Source organism: Corvus cornix, chromosome 2, assembly GCF_000738735.6.
Source record: "Corvus cornix cornix isolate S_Up_H32 chromosome 2, ASM73873v5, whole genome shotgun sequence".
In the NCBI taxonomy this organism is placed as follows: domain Eukaryota; kingdom Metazoa; phylum Chordata; class Aves; order Passeriformes; family Corvidae; genus Corvus; species Corvus cornix.
In genome coordinates this window covers 18,529,772-18,546,140 of record NC_046333.1, presented here as the reverse complement: position 1 = coordinate 18,546,140, position 16,369 = coordinate 18,529,772, and the positions used below count along the sequence as shown (strand labels likewise).

General features: G+C 35.7%; 1 protein-coding gene across 7 annotated transcripts in view; it reads left to right on the top strand.

Annotated features, from left to right (window-relative positions):
- Window positions 1-16,369, top strand: part of MLLT10 (MLLT10 histone lysine methyltransferase DOT1L cofactor) — a 128,918-nt gene that overhangs the window by 26,690 nt on the left and 85,859 nt on the right. For all 7 annotated transcript variants that reach the window (XR_005604661.1, XM_039571824.1, XM_039571816.1 and 4 more), the window contains 2 exons: window positions 9,439-9,548; window positions 15,694-15,797. Coding sequence is in view for 6 of the 7 variants with exons in the window: in XM_039571824.1 (XP_039427758.1) it covers window positions 9,439-9,548; window positions 15,694-15,797 (214 nt within the window). In the remaining variant the exon portion in view is untranslated. The remainder of the gene's footprint in view (window positions 1-9,438; window positions 9,549-15,693; window positions 15,798-16,369) is intronic.

Below are 16,369 nucleotides of genomic sequence, written 5' to 3'. Positions count from 1 at the left end.
GTTGTGCAGTTGATCAATACCATGTGTCCATGGGGTTTCTTTTGACCCTCTTACCTCATGGTTTTATTTGATGCCATTTGGTATTTGCAGATTGGGGTGGCAAAGGTCAGTTATTCTGTGTTCACCTTTCCAGTACCTCTTCCCATAACCTTTTTGGGTACATGGGAGAGTACACAGATGCCTGCCTGTTCTTGGCTTGGTGATGGTGGCTACTGGTGCTGTAATCAGAACTTGTAGTGAGCCCAAAGAGATAATTCTGTCTGAATTTGTATGGAATATGTCCTAGCCTGCTTCAGTGTCCCTCCTGTGCTTTCCCTTGTCAGAGACCTAAACTGACCTTGAGCAGGAGCAGCCAAAGTTCATTTGCACATGCTCATTCAGTCTCTGCACTGTTTGAAAATGGTCATTCTGCTCCTGCAGTTGCACAGATCTCAGAAACAATACTCTTGGATTTAGCTGAATGGAGTCTGAACTTGTATCGGTGGTGTGGCTTGTCTGTCAACAGGTTTATCTGTCCTAAGGATTGTTAAGAGTTGACTGTATTTAGCTACACATTTGATTTAATTAATTTTTAAGAGTAATAGGACATAGCACAGTTATGAGCAGGGTGTTGGTAAGAAATTTTAAGAATTAGCTTTGAATAAGTTTTAATATTTTGTCTGCCTAGTATCTGTGACTGTCTTAGGGCTATGGTTAAGTTTTGTGAACAAAAAATAATCCTTCCTGCATGTGGACTTTATTTTTACATAAACATTAGGACCTTTTCAGTGTTCAGAAACTGGAATTATATAAATTCAGTTAGACTATTTACTGTTTTTCAAAAATTTTTATATATTCTTATTAATACTAAAAATAGAAAAGTAAGATTGAATTGGAAAAGGAACTTTTCTCTCTGAATATATTTGTTGACAGATTTCCTTGATAAATTTGGTATTCATGTTCATTTAGGGGAACCTTTGTGGTTCTAAACATGACTGAATATAAAAGTTTTTTAAAATTATAATTTTTAAAATATATAAAAATCATATGTATATGAGTTGCTTATTGATTTGCTGTCTTATGTGTAAGAAGGCTATCGAAAGATTAATTTTACTTTAGCTTGGTGGATTGGTAAGTGGATTAGTAGTTGGATAAAGTATAAACATGTTTTCTGAAAAACAGAGAAGTAAGAAGTAACCATTTGCTTGAAGATACTTGCGAACTGTTGGTATTTGACAATTTCGGGCCTTTCAGTTCAGTATTATTGCCTTAACTGTTGCCGTAATTTCCTTTGGATTTTTGACACTCAGTGAGGAGGAAATAAAATCATGACCATTTGAACTGATTATAGCTTTTTGAATCCCAGTTCTTTTATCTTCTCATAATACTGAGTATGCATTCTGTTTTTTAAGCAAATTGTTCACTTGTATCTAATATAGTGCATCTCCCATTTAAATAGTTTTCTTGCAGTAATCTTTTTCCAGGATTTTCTGTAAGCTTAAAAGGTTTGATTTTGCTGTAAAAATTGTTACTTTGAAGTCTGATTCCAGTGGATGATGATCAGGAATGCTGTGTAACAACATTCTTTGTGTGACTTTTCACCAAGACTTCTTTCATGCAGCTGCTTGGGGAAAGGCCAGCTAACAATGTGGTGGTTTTGTCATGGTCCAGGCCCTCTTCCCACCCCCTGGGATAGCGGCAGGATCTCCCAAGTCTGTAAAAACACTGTATGCTAGTTTTCCTGTTGCTGTTGTTATTATTAGAGTCTCACTGTCTGGTTTACTGTTCCGATGAGTTTTCTTGGTGTTAATGTCTAAGAATGTGGACAGTATAATGTTACATGTACACACTGAGACAGATGCATTTTGCAGGTGCTTACCTACGAATGTTGTGGCCTTTTTGAGTAGAGTTACAGCAGTGTGTGTATTTTTTTACTGGGAAAGAGAAAAAATTGATAAAAATTTAAAATACTGCAGTAATACAAATGCATGTATTACCATATAAGGTATTGTATATTTATGATTTACATTACTGATAATCATAATGTATATATAGAAATTTTTTTTTAGAGTTTTAGGTGGTTATGTATACATTTCTTCCTTTTGTTGTATGATAGGATTTCTGGAGGGAGGTGAAGGAAACTCATTAATTCCATAGCATTCCAGCTAAAATTATTAAAGCTATTAGCTTCCTCAGTGGACCAATGGAATTTTATCTGTAGCTGTTTCAAAAACAAACTATTTGTTGTGCTGTGGAGTGATGATTTGAAATGAATCAATTCTTCAGTTGGGGAGCAGATTTTTCTAAATGGAGAATTTTGTGAAATTCAGTGGTAGGACTTCATAGGATGAAGCCTTTTCTTCATAGACAAAGAGTATTTATTTTATCTTTTTAACAAATTGTCCACTCTATACCAATGACGAGGTTGACTAACAACCACAGTAGTGAGAGCTCTAGTGGTTAGTGTGGCACCTTCTTTTTACCCCTCTTCAAAGAGTGGATCAAACAATATAATATGAATAAGGCTATATTAACTATAGCAAACTCTATATCTGTTTTTAATAGAGTAAGGAAAATGTGGAGATACTCACAGCTTTTTACCGGCTAAGCTCGTAGTTCAATGCCTTAGAAAGCCTCGGGCAGCCTAGAGAGGTAGCACGGGCAATCCAGCATTTCAGTAGCTCTAAAAGCGGCAAATGGTAGCTGCAAAGCTGATACCACCAGTAGAAGCAAAGAGGGAGAAATACAGTCTTCAGTTGCCCAATTCCTGCTATTGGAAGCTTTCAAACAGAAACAGAAACACACAGATGCTCGCAGAAGGAGTGCAAAGCCAAAGAGGGCGGGCCTCGGAGAAGGGGAAAGGGGAGGACTGGGGGCGGACCCGGGGTGACCGGCCAATCAGACACTGCTAAAGAGTTTGAGTTACATTGGTTTTGCCCGCGCTTGGAACAGAGGAGTTCAGAGCACACGGCAGAGGCAAATCCTGGCTTGTCTTGGGGAGGGGGAAGGGAAGGTCGGAACAGGCAGCAACAGGCAAAGACAATAACTTCAGCTGACAGATTTTTTATCTGCAAGTTTTCTTGTTTTTACAGGAAAGGAAGATCAGGGTTAAAACAAAACTATATAGAATGTCTTAATGAAGAGACAATTAAAGGTTTAAAATAGTACTTAATCTTTCCCTTTGCCAAAAAGAGTAACAGTAATGGTCTTAAGTACATCTTTGAAAGGTGAATCCAGCAGAGTTGGATAGCCTTTGGGTCAGTCAGCAGATCTGGTAGTTGTGGAAACAGAGGGTGCAATTTCATGTAATCTAGGACAGCTGTTGACCTCTGCTGAAGTAAGAGGACTGTGGTTTTCCCCTGACTGGCTGTTACTGCACTGGTGGTTTTGTGTATGGTAATCATATGACCTCAGTGTGGATTGCGTCAACCCATTGACTGATCTTGCTCAAACGTAAACTTCTAAATTTCCCACAAATTTAGTAATGAGATGAAAAAAATTATTTGCCCTGCTGCATAGCAAACCCATAGTGCAAGGAGGGGGCAAGAATGTACAGTTGAAAGTGAAGAGTAAGGTGAGATCCTGCTTTTCAGTGACAGTTCACAGCTGAAATGGATTGAGGTGTATCCTTAAGTGACAACTTAGAGCAACCCTTATAAGAAACTAACATATCAATAAAGAAAGATTTTTCTGTGCTAGAATAATAAATACAATTCTCTTGTTTTGGGAGTGAGCTGTAGTTAGAAATAAAGTAAGACTTCTTTAATGAAACATAATGTACTCTTTAGGAACTTAGAATGCATAAACAAATTTTGCTCTGACATTGATGCTTGGTTAGGTGATGGTGATACTATCCCAGAACTCTTGTGCTATGAGGTTGGCTTCACAATTCTGGCTTCTACAGTGCGTTAGTGCTTTGCTGCACAGCTTCAGCACTGACTGTGGGTTGTAGTGGAGTCCCTACTCTGTGCCTCTTAGTTCGTAAGCAAGCCATGGGCTTCCCTTGTGGTGGATGGTAGGATGGATTCTAAGTTTGTTGCTGTTATTTTATGAAGTCAAAGCAAGGCTTGAAAATTTGTACTGGAAGGCAATTTAATAAATAAAAGTACTGTGAGTTTCTTTACAGGGAAAGTGCTTTTGAATCAGGCTTTGGGCAATTAAGCAGTAGTTGTAAAGGAAAAAATTTAGTTAGGTGGGTAACATACTGTGTATTATTTATTTATCTTCCTGGGTTTTCTTCGTTAATTTACTTTGGTAGTGTTTACTTCTAGTTATAGAGTTCTTTGTTGGCAACAGTCTTGTGTTTGCTGATGGTGAAATTGCTAGGACTTACTTGTTCTCTGTCACACTGGGATAACAGATCAACTATTTATTTTTGGCTAGGGGTCTGAAGTCTGAGCTTTTTAAACTCTGAACATTAGTGAACAATGTACATTAAAATTGTACCTGCTAAGTGTGTACTGCTAGGTTTGCACTGAGTTGAAAATCAGTAAGGCACCAAAAATAAAAATGCCAGTGAAAGACTGGTAACATTTGGATAGATTCTGTGGTGGTAAGAAAACATTTTGTGAACTAGAAAGAAACATAAAAATTGGCAAAACTCAATAGTTTGTCTTTCTAAGAGATAAATCAAAATAAAAAAGAATTCATTTAAGTGAAATGCTACAAGTCTCTTATGGTGTATTTAAACTTTTGAAGACTTTTCAGCATGAATTTCCAGTTTTTGATATTGGAAAATTGATTTTCATTACTGTTATCAAAGGAAGTCTTGGAGTTGGTTTATATGTGGTTTTTCATGTTGGTTTAAAGTTGGTAGAAGTTGTTTTCTAAGATCTTTCCAAAGGAAAATGTCTTAGTTATATTTGTGCAATGTTTTCTTAGAAAGCACACTGGATTTTTTTTTTAAAAGGTAAGCAGCATTTCCCAAAGTTACTGAACTTGAAAGTACAGTTGAAGTAAATGTTTTTAACTTTGTCTATCACCAATAAGTAAAAATTAAAAATGATGATATTTTACAATTTCTGGATGGAGACATTGATTGTTGTAGAATACTGGGGTTTTTTTAAGCAAAAGAAGCAGTGAATCTGTCAGCCCGTGGTAGCCTGAGGGTTTTTTCCCAGCAGTTGCAGAGAGAACAATTCTGGTAAGAGTGCACAGAAACAAGCAGATTTGATGGCTGATTTGAATCCTTATGATTTAGGCCTTAGGCTTTAATTTAAAAACAAGAAATTAAGTTTATTTTAAGGGTAAGCAAGGCAAGCAATATCATCTGGTAAAAATACTATTATTGAGAAGACACATTTGTCAAAAGGCCACCATCTCAAAGACTGAAAAATAAATAAAAAAAATCTGAGTATAAGGGAAAATTTTAAGAACATTTTGCAATGTGTGTAATGTATCTGTGGCTGTTTGTCTGGATTCAAACCATGCACAACTAAAGTGAATGGAAGCTTATCATGGATTTAAAGAGTAAATGATATGGTTTATAGAGATGGGTTTAGTGAACTCATTTGGAACAAAAGTGATCTCAAAAATGGCATGAGTTCTTGGCTAATTTTGGAGAACGATTAAGAAAAAAATAGGAATATCTTGCTGTTATTTCAGTGCAGTGTTTGGGCAAAGAGGAAAGGTAATAACATAATTTCAGTTGCAACAGAAACTAGGGAGAATGTTTTAAATGTTTTTGAATGTGTAGAACAGTACTATTGGAGGTTTTTATTTTATAATCAAAAACATGAATATACAACAGTATTTTTCACACTTAAACATTGGTAAAGCTCAAAAGGACTGGATTTAGTGATTTTTTTCATTCCTGGTTGAGAAGGAGGGAGAATGTGTATAGTTGCTGATGAAGTTTTGGTTGTCTAGAATAATGTAGTAAGTGATTTGAATAGGAGGTTTATAGTGGCAAACGTTATGGCTTAGATGGAGTAAATGGAAAATACGTATTTTAACATAGTCTTAAAAACCACACATCCTTTTAAATGCTTGCTTCTCATATGGGCTTCTATGTACAGTTTGGATGGGTGTCTGTAGAATGTTTCATTATCCCTGCAGACAAAGAAGGCAGTTATCATCCAGTAGGAAACAGTAGATAAAAGCGCTCAACTTTGAACATGGCAATAGGTCCTTTATTCTGCTGGGATTCTGAGCTCTGTGCTCAGCCTGAGTAGTTGTCTAAAAGAGAGGGAAATGTCAGCAGAGGATCGAGAAGGTGTTTCTGTACTGCGTTATATAGTCAGGACACTCTCAGTTGTACAAAACATTACAAGTAGAATCTGTGTATAGGTTAGTAGCTCGTTCTCTCATTAGAGAGACAGAAGAGACCTATCCCACTTTGGCTGTAGGTGTCCTTACTTCCATGCTTATGCTTTGCAGCAATAGTGACTAGTCTCTTGATGCTTAGGAAAATGGTTCTTGTTTGCCTGGTCCTCGTATGGCAAAACGGAATCTTCTTGACCTCCTTTAACTTTAAATGTTTTGTGGAGGACTCTACAAACCTTGAGTTCTCAAAAGGTGGAGATTGCACAGCAACTTTAGACAACCAGTTCTTAACCACACTTGTTATGGAAAAGTATCTTCCTTACTCTTCCTTCAGGGACAGCTGTGCCTCTTCTGACACTTCCAGGTCAGCTGGGTGTTGCTCTCTGAAAATTCTATATTTCTTCACCAGTTAAACTTTGGAAAAAAAAATATTTAAGAACTTGTGTACAGGGTGTCCTGAGTCCAAGTGGGAGCTGGTGCTGGACTAAGATTTCTTTTTTGGTGTAGTCATTTGAGGTTGGTAACATAAGGGTGCTGCAACAATCCCTATGGTTAGATATTGTTGGACAGATTGTGACTTTTCAGCAAGGTCAGATTATCTGGGATCTGAAGGTGCCAGATGGAAACCAATGGAAAATGTCCCTTGTCCTCGATTTCATGGGCACTTATTAACCCATGTTCAAAAAGTGTATTAGTGCTGTGGTGCTTCGTTTGTTTCATTGTATAGATCTTGGTTTTGGTCTCATGAAAGTTGAAAGCCTGCTATTGCCCACAGCTGTATTGGATGTGTGCTTTTGTGCTTTGTATTTGTAAATAGGGATATATTGTTGTACTGTTTTGATTTTTTCTTCTCTCTTTCTTTCTTTCTTCCTTTTTTTTTTTTTTGGATAGTGGTGCAGCACTATTCAGTTAAAGTTACTCCTGAAACTGGTTCCTTATAGTAAAAATTCTTTACCTACCTAAATTTCAGTTTGCTTAGTGATTTTTTTTCCCCCTAATGTCACTGGTATATTTTGTATATTTACATAATAATTTCTCATTACGTGTAAGTGTAACTGGAGTACAGGCTTAATTACATCTGAAGTAAAAGCTTTTGCCATCTGATTATGTGTAGCCAACTGAAGAAAGTTTATTTTTTTCAAAATTTCAGTGTCAGTTTTTAATTGGTTTAATGGCTTTATTAGATGAATGGTGTTTCTGTTTGAGTTAATTTTTTGAGAGAAGAATTGAAGATAAGTATTCACCATTAACACCATGTTAACATTTATTTGTCTTTAGTGAGATGATTCTGGTTTAAGGCAGTTTGCAAGTCTTAGAAAAGCCCTTATAAATACTCCTTCCCTGAAGATATTTCAAGTAAATGAAAGAACAAAAAAAGGTTGTGGTTTTTATCGGGTTTTTTTTCCAGTCTGTCTGTTAATGATAATTTTAAAATGGTCTGTTGGAACAGTTTTTTAAAAGCAGCTCCAGTTGGCAGTTTATATTTTTTTTCCCCCCCTACCCTTTTATTAGTCTCATGCCTTTTCTGAACGGAATGATTCAGACTATTTGTGAGTAAAATTATGGAGCAGCACAGATACTGTATTTAGTTGCAGTTGAAATACTAGAATGATACGTGTGATGTTGACTTTGAATGTATAACTGTTGTGTGTGTGCACTTTTGTTTTCCATAGAAATTAATTATAACTACCAATTTAGTAAATGGGAAGGGGGAGGGACACCAGATCTGTTGGAAGAAACTGGAGAAGATTTGTGCTTTAAGAAAAGTATGTGGAATTGCATATGTACTTTTTATTCTAAATACCATTCCAGAGTCTCAACAATACTACTGTGAGCAAGCACAGCTTTGTGTTTAGCTGAGTTTGAGTCAAAGTACAGTTTGGTGAAGAAATTAAGAACCTTTAGATTCTGTAGAGTAGTTGAAAAGAGAAAAATCCAAGATGAAAGCTCAGAAAGGTCTACAGTGAGACAGTATATGGTGGGTTTTGTGTTGGGGGTTTTTTCTGGGTTTGTTTTGGTAGGTTGGTTGGTTTTTGTTTGTTTGTTTGTTATAGCATGCATTTGCACAATGATAATTTACTTTGCTTCCCTAATCTAATAATCTGCTAGATTATCTAATTATGTAAGTCTGTCATTTTATGTCCTTAATGTTTGCATACAAGTAAGCCTGGGTAGGAGGAAAGCAGAATTATTTTTGAAGTATACTGAGGGTCTTGTGACAAGAGGCTTTGGTTTTCCTCTTGGGGAAGAACAGAATTCACACCAAATTATTAGACACACCAAATTCACTTTCAGATGAGGTGATATTACTTTTAATAATTCTGTTATTAGTGTCAGTATAGCAATATGTTGGGTTAGCTATACAGCAGCTTCTGCTAAATTTACAGTTATGGCAGATGGTCCTCCACTGAAACAAACCAACAGCTCTCAGGATCTTTGTGGTGAAAAAAGGCTTCAAATTAGTAGATTTATTTCTGAGTTGGTGTTTTCCCCCACCCCCATCCGACCAAATACCAGACAATTAAGAATGTTGTCTTTCTCAAAATGTTGTTAAAGCACAGTATGGTAAGTAAGTAACCATTTATTGATGACCCCAAGTTAATGAGTTAGAATAGGACCGGATATAGGTATTAGTATTCCTATGAAAAAATGAGTTGGCCACATGTTTATAGATGGAAAAGCAAGAGATTTTGTAGAGGGGATGTGAGGATGTGTGTATGTGTTGGGATTTCTTTCTACAGAAAGAAACAGGAGTCCATTCAAATCAGAACAGCATTTTTAAAATGAAAATTATACACAGAAGTCTTCTATGATGGTAATGCTTGTAAGAATACCAGTTTTGCAGGATTTTGTGTAGCTTTTATGCAATTACTGTGTTAATCCAAGAAATTAAAAAATAATAGTTTTTTCTGTTTGTGTGTCACTGTTTGTTTAAATCATTAGTAGTTGAATTTCATAGAGTATTACTTGTATAATTTTTCCCTGACTACATTAAAAAATGTATTACTGATCATCTAAACTTTGGATGACAAAAATGAAATGTAAACATGACTTAAGTGTAACTTCTGTCCTTAATATTCTAAACAGTCAATGGAAAAAAAGTGTTGTAAAAGGTTCTTTGTACTATAATTGTACTACATTGAAATGTCCTTTGAGCTTCTAGAAAACGTTAAATACAATTATAACTTTTTGTAGGTTGGGCTCATGTGGTTTGTGCTCTGTACATTCCCGAGGTGCAGTTTGCAAATGTTTCTACAATGGAGCCTATCGTGTTGCAGTCTGTTCCCCATGATCGTTATAATAAGGTATAATTATATGTCTTTTTATATCTAATGTATTTATTTTAAAACTTGTGAGCTTTAATAATATAAACCCACACTTCTTAGAATGCACTTTATATAAAATTCCTAAATGTGTGCAGTAATGCTGTAAGTTTTCTGCAATGTCTTTATAGTAAATTGAAGAAATAAGAAGGCTATATTATTAAATTAAGCTGTAAGGTTATCTGCCATGTCTTTTTAGTCTTTTACAGATTAGGGACTGTTTTGTTAATTAAAAATATCATGATCTTTGAATAACAGTTTATTTTTAAAGGAATCTGAAATATTTCCCATAGATTAAAATACTGTTGCAGCTTATATGAGATGTTATTATTAATGACCACAAGATCTTAGTGTTTTAAGTGTTGATATGAACATAAACATATTCATAAACATTTCTTTTAGGACAAAAAGGTATGCTAATATATTAAGGCAAATGCTTGCAGGCTTTTGCCTTTGTAAACAACATTCACTTTAGTGGGATTGTTTGCTTATAGAAGAACTGCTCCTAAATAAGTGTCCTTGAGATGGAATGTTTTATAAAGTGTGGTGAGACTTTAAATAAAAAAAAAAAACCCAAAAGGCAAAGCAATAAACCAGTAACTTGTTAGTGTTCTTTATTGATAGTTACATTTTTCTTATTTCACTTGTGCTACTTTCTCCTCACTTAACTACATCGATCTTTGTATGTTCCCTTTTGCAGATGCAAACTGAATTTCTGATTAGTTGTGGTACATATTTTTCTTGTGTTGTTCTTTTAACCTCTAGTTTATTTTTTTTACTTTATTTTGGAGTAGTTTGTGGACACTGGAGTGAAGTAGGAATAGACTATGTTATAAAAAAGAGAAGAAAAAGGCATGCATCACCTTTTGTGTTCTTCCTGCAGACCAGTCCTGTTCACGTTGTCTCTGTGACTTCTCACACGCCCCCCCCCACCCCCTTTTGAGTTTCCATCTTTGATTTATGGGCTGGCCCTCCATTTTTCCAAACTTCTTTCTTTTTTCTTTCTCCGGTCTTTTCCTTGTCTGTGTCAGTTTCTCCAGTTTTGTCCGTCTTATTTACCAGTGTAGCTGAACGACCAGGAGTAAGCTTTCTCATTACGTTCTGCCTGAGCATCTCTATTGGCTTCTCACTATTGGCTTCCTACTGTGTTAGCAAGAGCATGCAACAGTGAGATGCAGTGCAGGACTAATAAAATGTTTGTGCTTGGACATGAAGCAGTAATGATTTGCTATAACAGATGAGTTTATTTTTTCTCTCTCCTCAACTCTGAGGAAACAGAACATCTGTTTTCTTCTTTTTCCTTGAGTAGTAGTCAGTCATAATTATTTTTTTAATTGGTAGTGGTTCTCCCTTAATGTACTTCAAAAATTTAGTGGAGCGCTTTAGTTTTTGTTTTATCTTGCAGCATTTCCATTGATGGTAATTGGATATTGGATGAGTGAAACCTTCAAAAAATGTACTTCAAAAATGTACTCTGTGTCTTTTACTTGTTAAAAAAAAAATCCATTGTTGGTCTCTGTCTTTAGTCTTTAATTCCTTTTCATCATAAGTAAAGTTGCTTCTTTCTCAAACAGTTTTTGTTCTAAATATATGACATGTAGTTGTGTTTTGCTGTTAAAATTCCAGTTTCCGTTTTTTGTTAGTCTGTAGTTACTATGATTTTTTTCTCACTAGATAGTTACTAGCGCCATGCAGTTCATGTAGAGAGAGTTCCTGATGTTTTCCAGCTCTTAGCTTTCTGTGCTCTTGGCAGGTGTTCTGATTGAGGCCTATTTGCCATGTTAGCAGTCAGCCTAAAACTACTTTCATCTGGCCACTACAGTTTATTGTGAAGTACAATGAGACCTGTGTCAGAAGTGTCAAGGTTTGGGGTCACACTCCAAGCCTTCAAATTATTATTATTTTTGTTCTGTCTTTTTACAGAACTCAGATTTTGCTGACATTGTTTAGTCTGTTTAGGTCAGGGAGATAGTGGCTGTGGATTTCAGGGGAATCCAAGAAATGCCTGTGCTGCAGTTGGAAACCTCTTGAAACCGATGTAACTTCAGTGCCAACAGCAGTGTAGTTGCAACAGTACAGAATTTAAGAGGTAATGCCTGACAGGGGAGTCTCAACTTTTTTGCTAAGTCTGTAGCTGGTGCTGAGTTTGGTACTGCTATGGCTAAGCTGCCATGGGTTCCCAAGCAGGCTGTTCTTGAGCAATACTCCCCCAAACCAATAAAACTATAGTTCCTTTTTCATGTAGCCTGCAATAATTTCACCTTCTACTCCCATGGCTATTCAAGATAAATTGTGTTTATTTAAATGATATGGTTTTTTAGATCAGAAATTTTGTAAAGCATTTCACTTTGACTATTAATTTGAGGAAAAATGGGAAAGAAAAGCTGGGTTTTTGAGAAGTAGATATGACAAACAGTTCTTGAAACATTTGTTGCACATTGAGAATGAATGTAAACATGTAATTAGGAAAAAATGACTGGAGTTGTTTCTTTTTTTAGAGAGGCTTAGTGATAATTTCATTCTGTTTGTCAGCTCGGGTTGGAATAGAAGATTTTAAGTAAGATGTTATTTCCTGTGAAGTTCTGAATAATTCTCTGTGCATGACCGGATACATACAGAACACTAGCATATGGAATTGGGGGGGAATAAAGGCCAAAGAAAATTACCATGAGGGAGAAATTATACTGTAGTCTTCAAAGTAAATATAGTTGAAGTTTTGCCAGGAGATAGTACTTAATTTAATGTTTGGGGGTTTATTTCCCTATGCACTTGTTTCTTTACTAAACACTGCAAAATATGCAATATTACGCAGTACAGTAATTTTAAATGCAAGAAGAAATGCAGCAGATGCCAAAGCATGGGGCTTGTCCATATAGAGACACTTGGCTGCTATTTCCCTAAAGTTTGCCTGCTTCTGGGATAAAAACCATCACATTACAGAATGAATCCACTGAATGATTTGATTAATGGGTTTCCTATCAGGAAAGCTCTTCTTACACAATTGCTTCAAAAAATGAAATGGACTATCAGTTGCTCTTCTTTCTAGAAATAGGTTTTTGTTATTCCTTGGATGCATGGATAATGTATTTTTATTTTATGTCAGCTTTATTTGTTTCTTTCAGGCTCATTTGAAACTATGTGATAAGTGTATATAATTACTGGTTTTAGGAATCTCTTTTAGGAACTGATTAAAAGATAAGTGCATTCGGAGTTTCTTGATTTGCCTGGTAGTGAATGCAGCTGGTAAACTTCTCTTTCAGTACTTGCTGCAACAATGAGAAATTTCTGTACAATTCCTAGGTTTGATTTTGTGATCAGGGAATGCCACTGGGTAGCTGTTATGAGTAAACTATTGCTCAAATTGATTTTTGCCTTACAAATTTTTTTTTTGCCTCATCTTCCCTTCTGTTTTTGCTTTTGCAAAGAAGGTTTACACTTTGAATCTTTGAAGGGAAAATACTGACAGGAGCATAAAGGCAGCTGTGCAAAATATATATTTTGCCTTTAAAGGAAGTAAGGTATTTATTGTGTGTTTTTGAGTAACACGTCCTTGCGGAGTCAAAAGCTTTGCTTGTTTTCCAATGAATTTGGGAGAGTACTCTCTTCCCTTAAGAGCTTTGACGAAAAGCGCAGCTGTAGGTTGTGGGACACAGTTTTAAACTTCCACATTCTAGAGGCTTCAGAGGTGTAACATTTGCATGGATTTGCAAATGCATGCAGGTCTTCCTTTGTGAAAGAAAGACAGAGGTTCTCAGGCTTCTGGAATTGTTTGTGTGTCTAAGAGATGGTACAAATATGAGAAGCTCAGTTATAGAGAACTTACTGTCTGTGTTGGAACAGGAGGGTGAACCTTCTTTTGTATCTGTTTCATATGGAAGACTAGGAAACAGCTTTAATGTTTCTCATGACTACTGTAGGAAAGTTCTTTGAGCTTGTTAAAATGAGTAGTCAGTCCACCATGTTGTGTTTAAACTTGTTCATAATGTAGCTGGTTGTTTGTTGTCATTTTAAAGTCATTTTACTGTAAATTGCTTTAAGAGGTCCTGAAACACAGACCCTACGTGTAGTGTAAACATTGAAAAATGGAGTCTACATCTCTACTAAGTGGAATGCTTGTATTGCTTTTCTTTCTGAGCTTCAGTGAGGAAAAAACTTAAAGAACTTGAAGCCAAACTCTGAAAAAAACCAGAAAGTAACTGGAGATTGAGTTTTATGGGGTTTGTTGAACTCTCTGTTTATAGAGGTATCTTACTTTGAAGTTACTTACACTTAATATAGTGACTCAGATGAGGTTGATAGATCATGACCTTGTTTGTTCCTAAAATGTGAATGTGTCAGGTCATGGTATGGAAAGCTAAAAAGCAGCCAGTCTCAGACCCTGTCAAACAACTGAATTATCAGTGTGCACCACCTTGATGTACAAAAGAAGCAAGGCAAAGAATTAAGTAGGATTATCCCCTTTCTGATCTTTCAGATGTGAGGTTGTAGGGTATGATTTTAGGATATATTAGCTTTTTTAAGTCTTGTGGAAACTGTACAACAATAACTTGGCTACCTTCAAGCCATCGATATTAACAAAAATGCTTTAGTTAGCTGACATCTCCTTTTACATGTTGTTCTAAAAACCTCTGTAAAAGGCTGTTCTGATCTCAGAATTTCACTCATTTTCCTGTCTAAGTAATACTGGTTTGCATTGTATAATTTTTTTTAAAATTTCAGTGGTCTCTTGGTCCATTTTTTTCCACTGTTTTCTACTACCCATGGCTGATGTTATTTTTTTTTTTATTACTCTACTCATTCTCTGCCTCACTGAAAGGAGGTTGTGATAAAATTGTAAGTCAGTTAAAATACAGAAGTTTTATTTTTTGGCATTAAAAAGTTTCTCTTTTCTCATTTAAGATCTTATAATGGGGTTTCTACAGAGGTAGGAGTGTCCTTAATGTTTATTACTCAGTAAGGTTCTCTCATTTCAAAACAAGCACTTAAACCACCTAAGTGCTGAATGATACTTTCATTAAGAATCTCTTCTTAAATTGTTGAATTTTACACATGAATGTGGTATGATATAGAATCTCTCTCAGTGTCAGTAATTAGGAAAGGAAGAAGTGAAAACAGATCTAGTTTTGCCTGATGTTTCTCCCTGGAATGCTGGTGAGAGATTGTAGTGATGCCTAGTATAGTAGCGAGCTTCCTTACAGTATGTATCCATATTTATTGGCCATGTGTTTAAAAAAAAGGTATTGAATAATGAGGAAGAATTTGGATTTTTTGTCTTAATTTTTTTCTTTGGTGTTACTAAGAATGTCTTTGAAAAGATTAAAAATTGCCACAGCATCCCAGTAAAAGAAATAAATTGACAGAAATGCTATGAAAAGATTTCCAGGTACTAGATAGGTTGTTTTCATTTTAGCTTGTTTTGGAGGTTAAAATGGGTTTGGTATACTGATGTAAGCTCTTTTACAGAAGGTTCTTGCTTGATTATTTTCCAAGATATGGGGCTGTCCAAGTCATGATGAAGTAAAGCCATCCAAGTAAAGCAGAGTTCTGTTAAACACCAATTTGATTAAAAGTAGATGAGCATCATATGAATATTGAAGCATGCTATGACACTTCTGAAAATTCTTTGCACCAAATGTACAAATAAAATTTCACGTTTGCAGTTTTTTCTGTATGTAATTGTGTAGATATATGTGTATACCGTATGGTACCTTGTACCATTTGGCACTCAAGTCTAATTTGATGTTTCTGAATGCCACCAATACAGGTTATGCTAGATGAATATGAAAATGATTGGGACTTAAAAGGATGTAAACACAAACTTGAAAGCAAGGACAGGTGGCAAGCCTAGCACTATTAACCCTTGGCTGTTTAACCCTTTGGCTAGTTGACAGTGGTATGAAATATAAGCAAATTATTATTTGTACTGCCTTAACATTGGTGAAGTGTTACTCAAATCCTGAGAGTTTACCAGGTGATCTCCTTTTGCTAACAAGCATGATTAGGCTTTCATAAAGAAGTTCTTATACAGGCTTAGCTGCAAAATGCAGTAGTTCTCAGCATAGAATCTCCTGTAACACAGAATTTATTTTTATGCTTCTTATCAAGTAAAGTATTTTCTCTTTGATAGACATGCTATATTTGTGATGAACAAGGCAGAGAAAGTAAAGCAGCCACTGGTGCTTGTATGACATGTAATAAACATGGATGTCGACAAGCTTTTCATGTAACATGGTAAGTATATTTTATTATTTAATATCTCTGATGTTCCAGAAAGAATCAATGCACACAGTGTAATGAATAAACTCCTTATTTAGTACATCTTTGAGTAAAGAAATACTGTAAAGTAGTTTGTTTTTGTAATAATTGTGTTTACTAACAGTATTGCAGCAGCAGCATGGATTCTGCTTTGAGCTGCAAAAACTGTCTGATAATACTCCCTTGGGTGGTATTAAATGGTGTGTGCTCCTGTGAATAAGTATGGGGGTGGGGGGGTTGTGTTTTTTTCTTGGTCTTAGGTTATTTTTCTTAGAGGGTATTTAATAGGATATGGGAGTGTGAAGACATTGTTTGTTTGCCTACTAACTGATTTTGATGTTTACTTTTGGTAAATCACTGGGAAAATTACTGAGCTGTGCGTAAAAATGCACTAGACTCACCCATTCCAGTACAGATTTCCAAACATTTGGGTGTAACTCACTTCACTGGTTTTATCTAAATGGTGCAGATCATCCTGAACTATTCAGATTTCATGTATTACTGCTGGAGAAAAACAGCTGTGTCCTTCACCATCTGATTCATTCCAC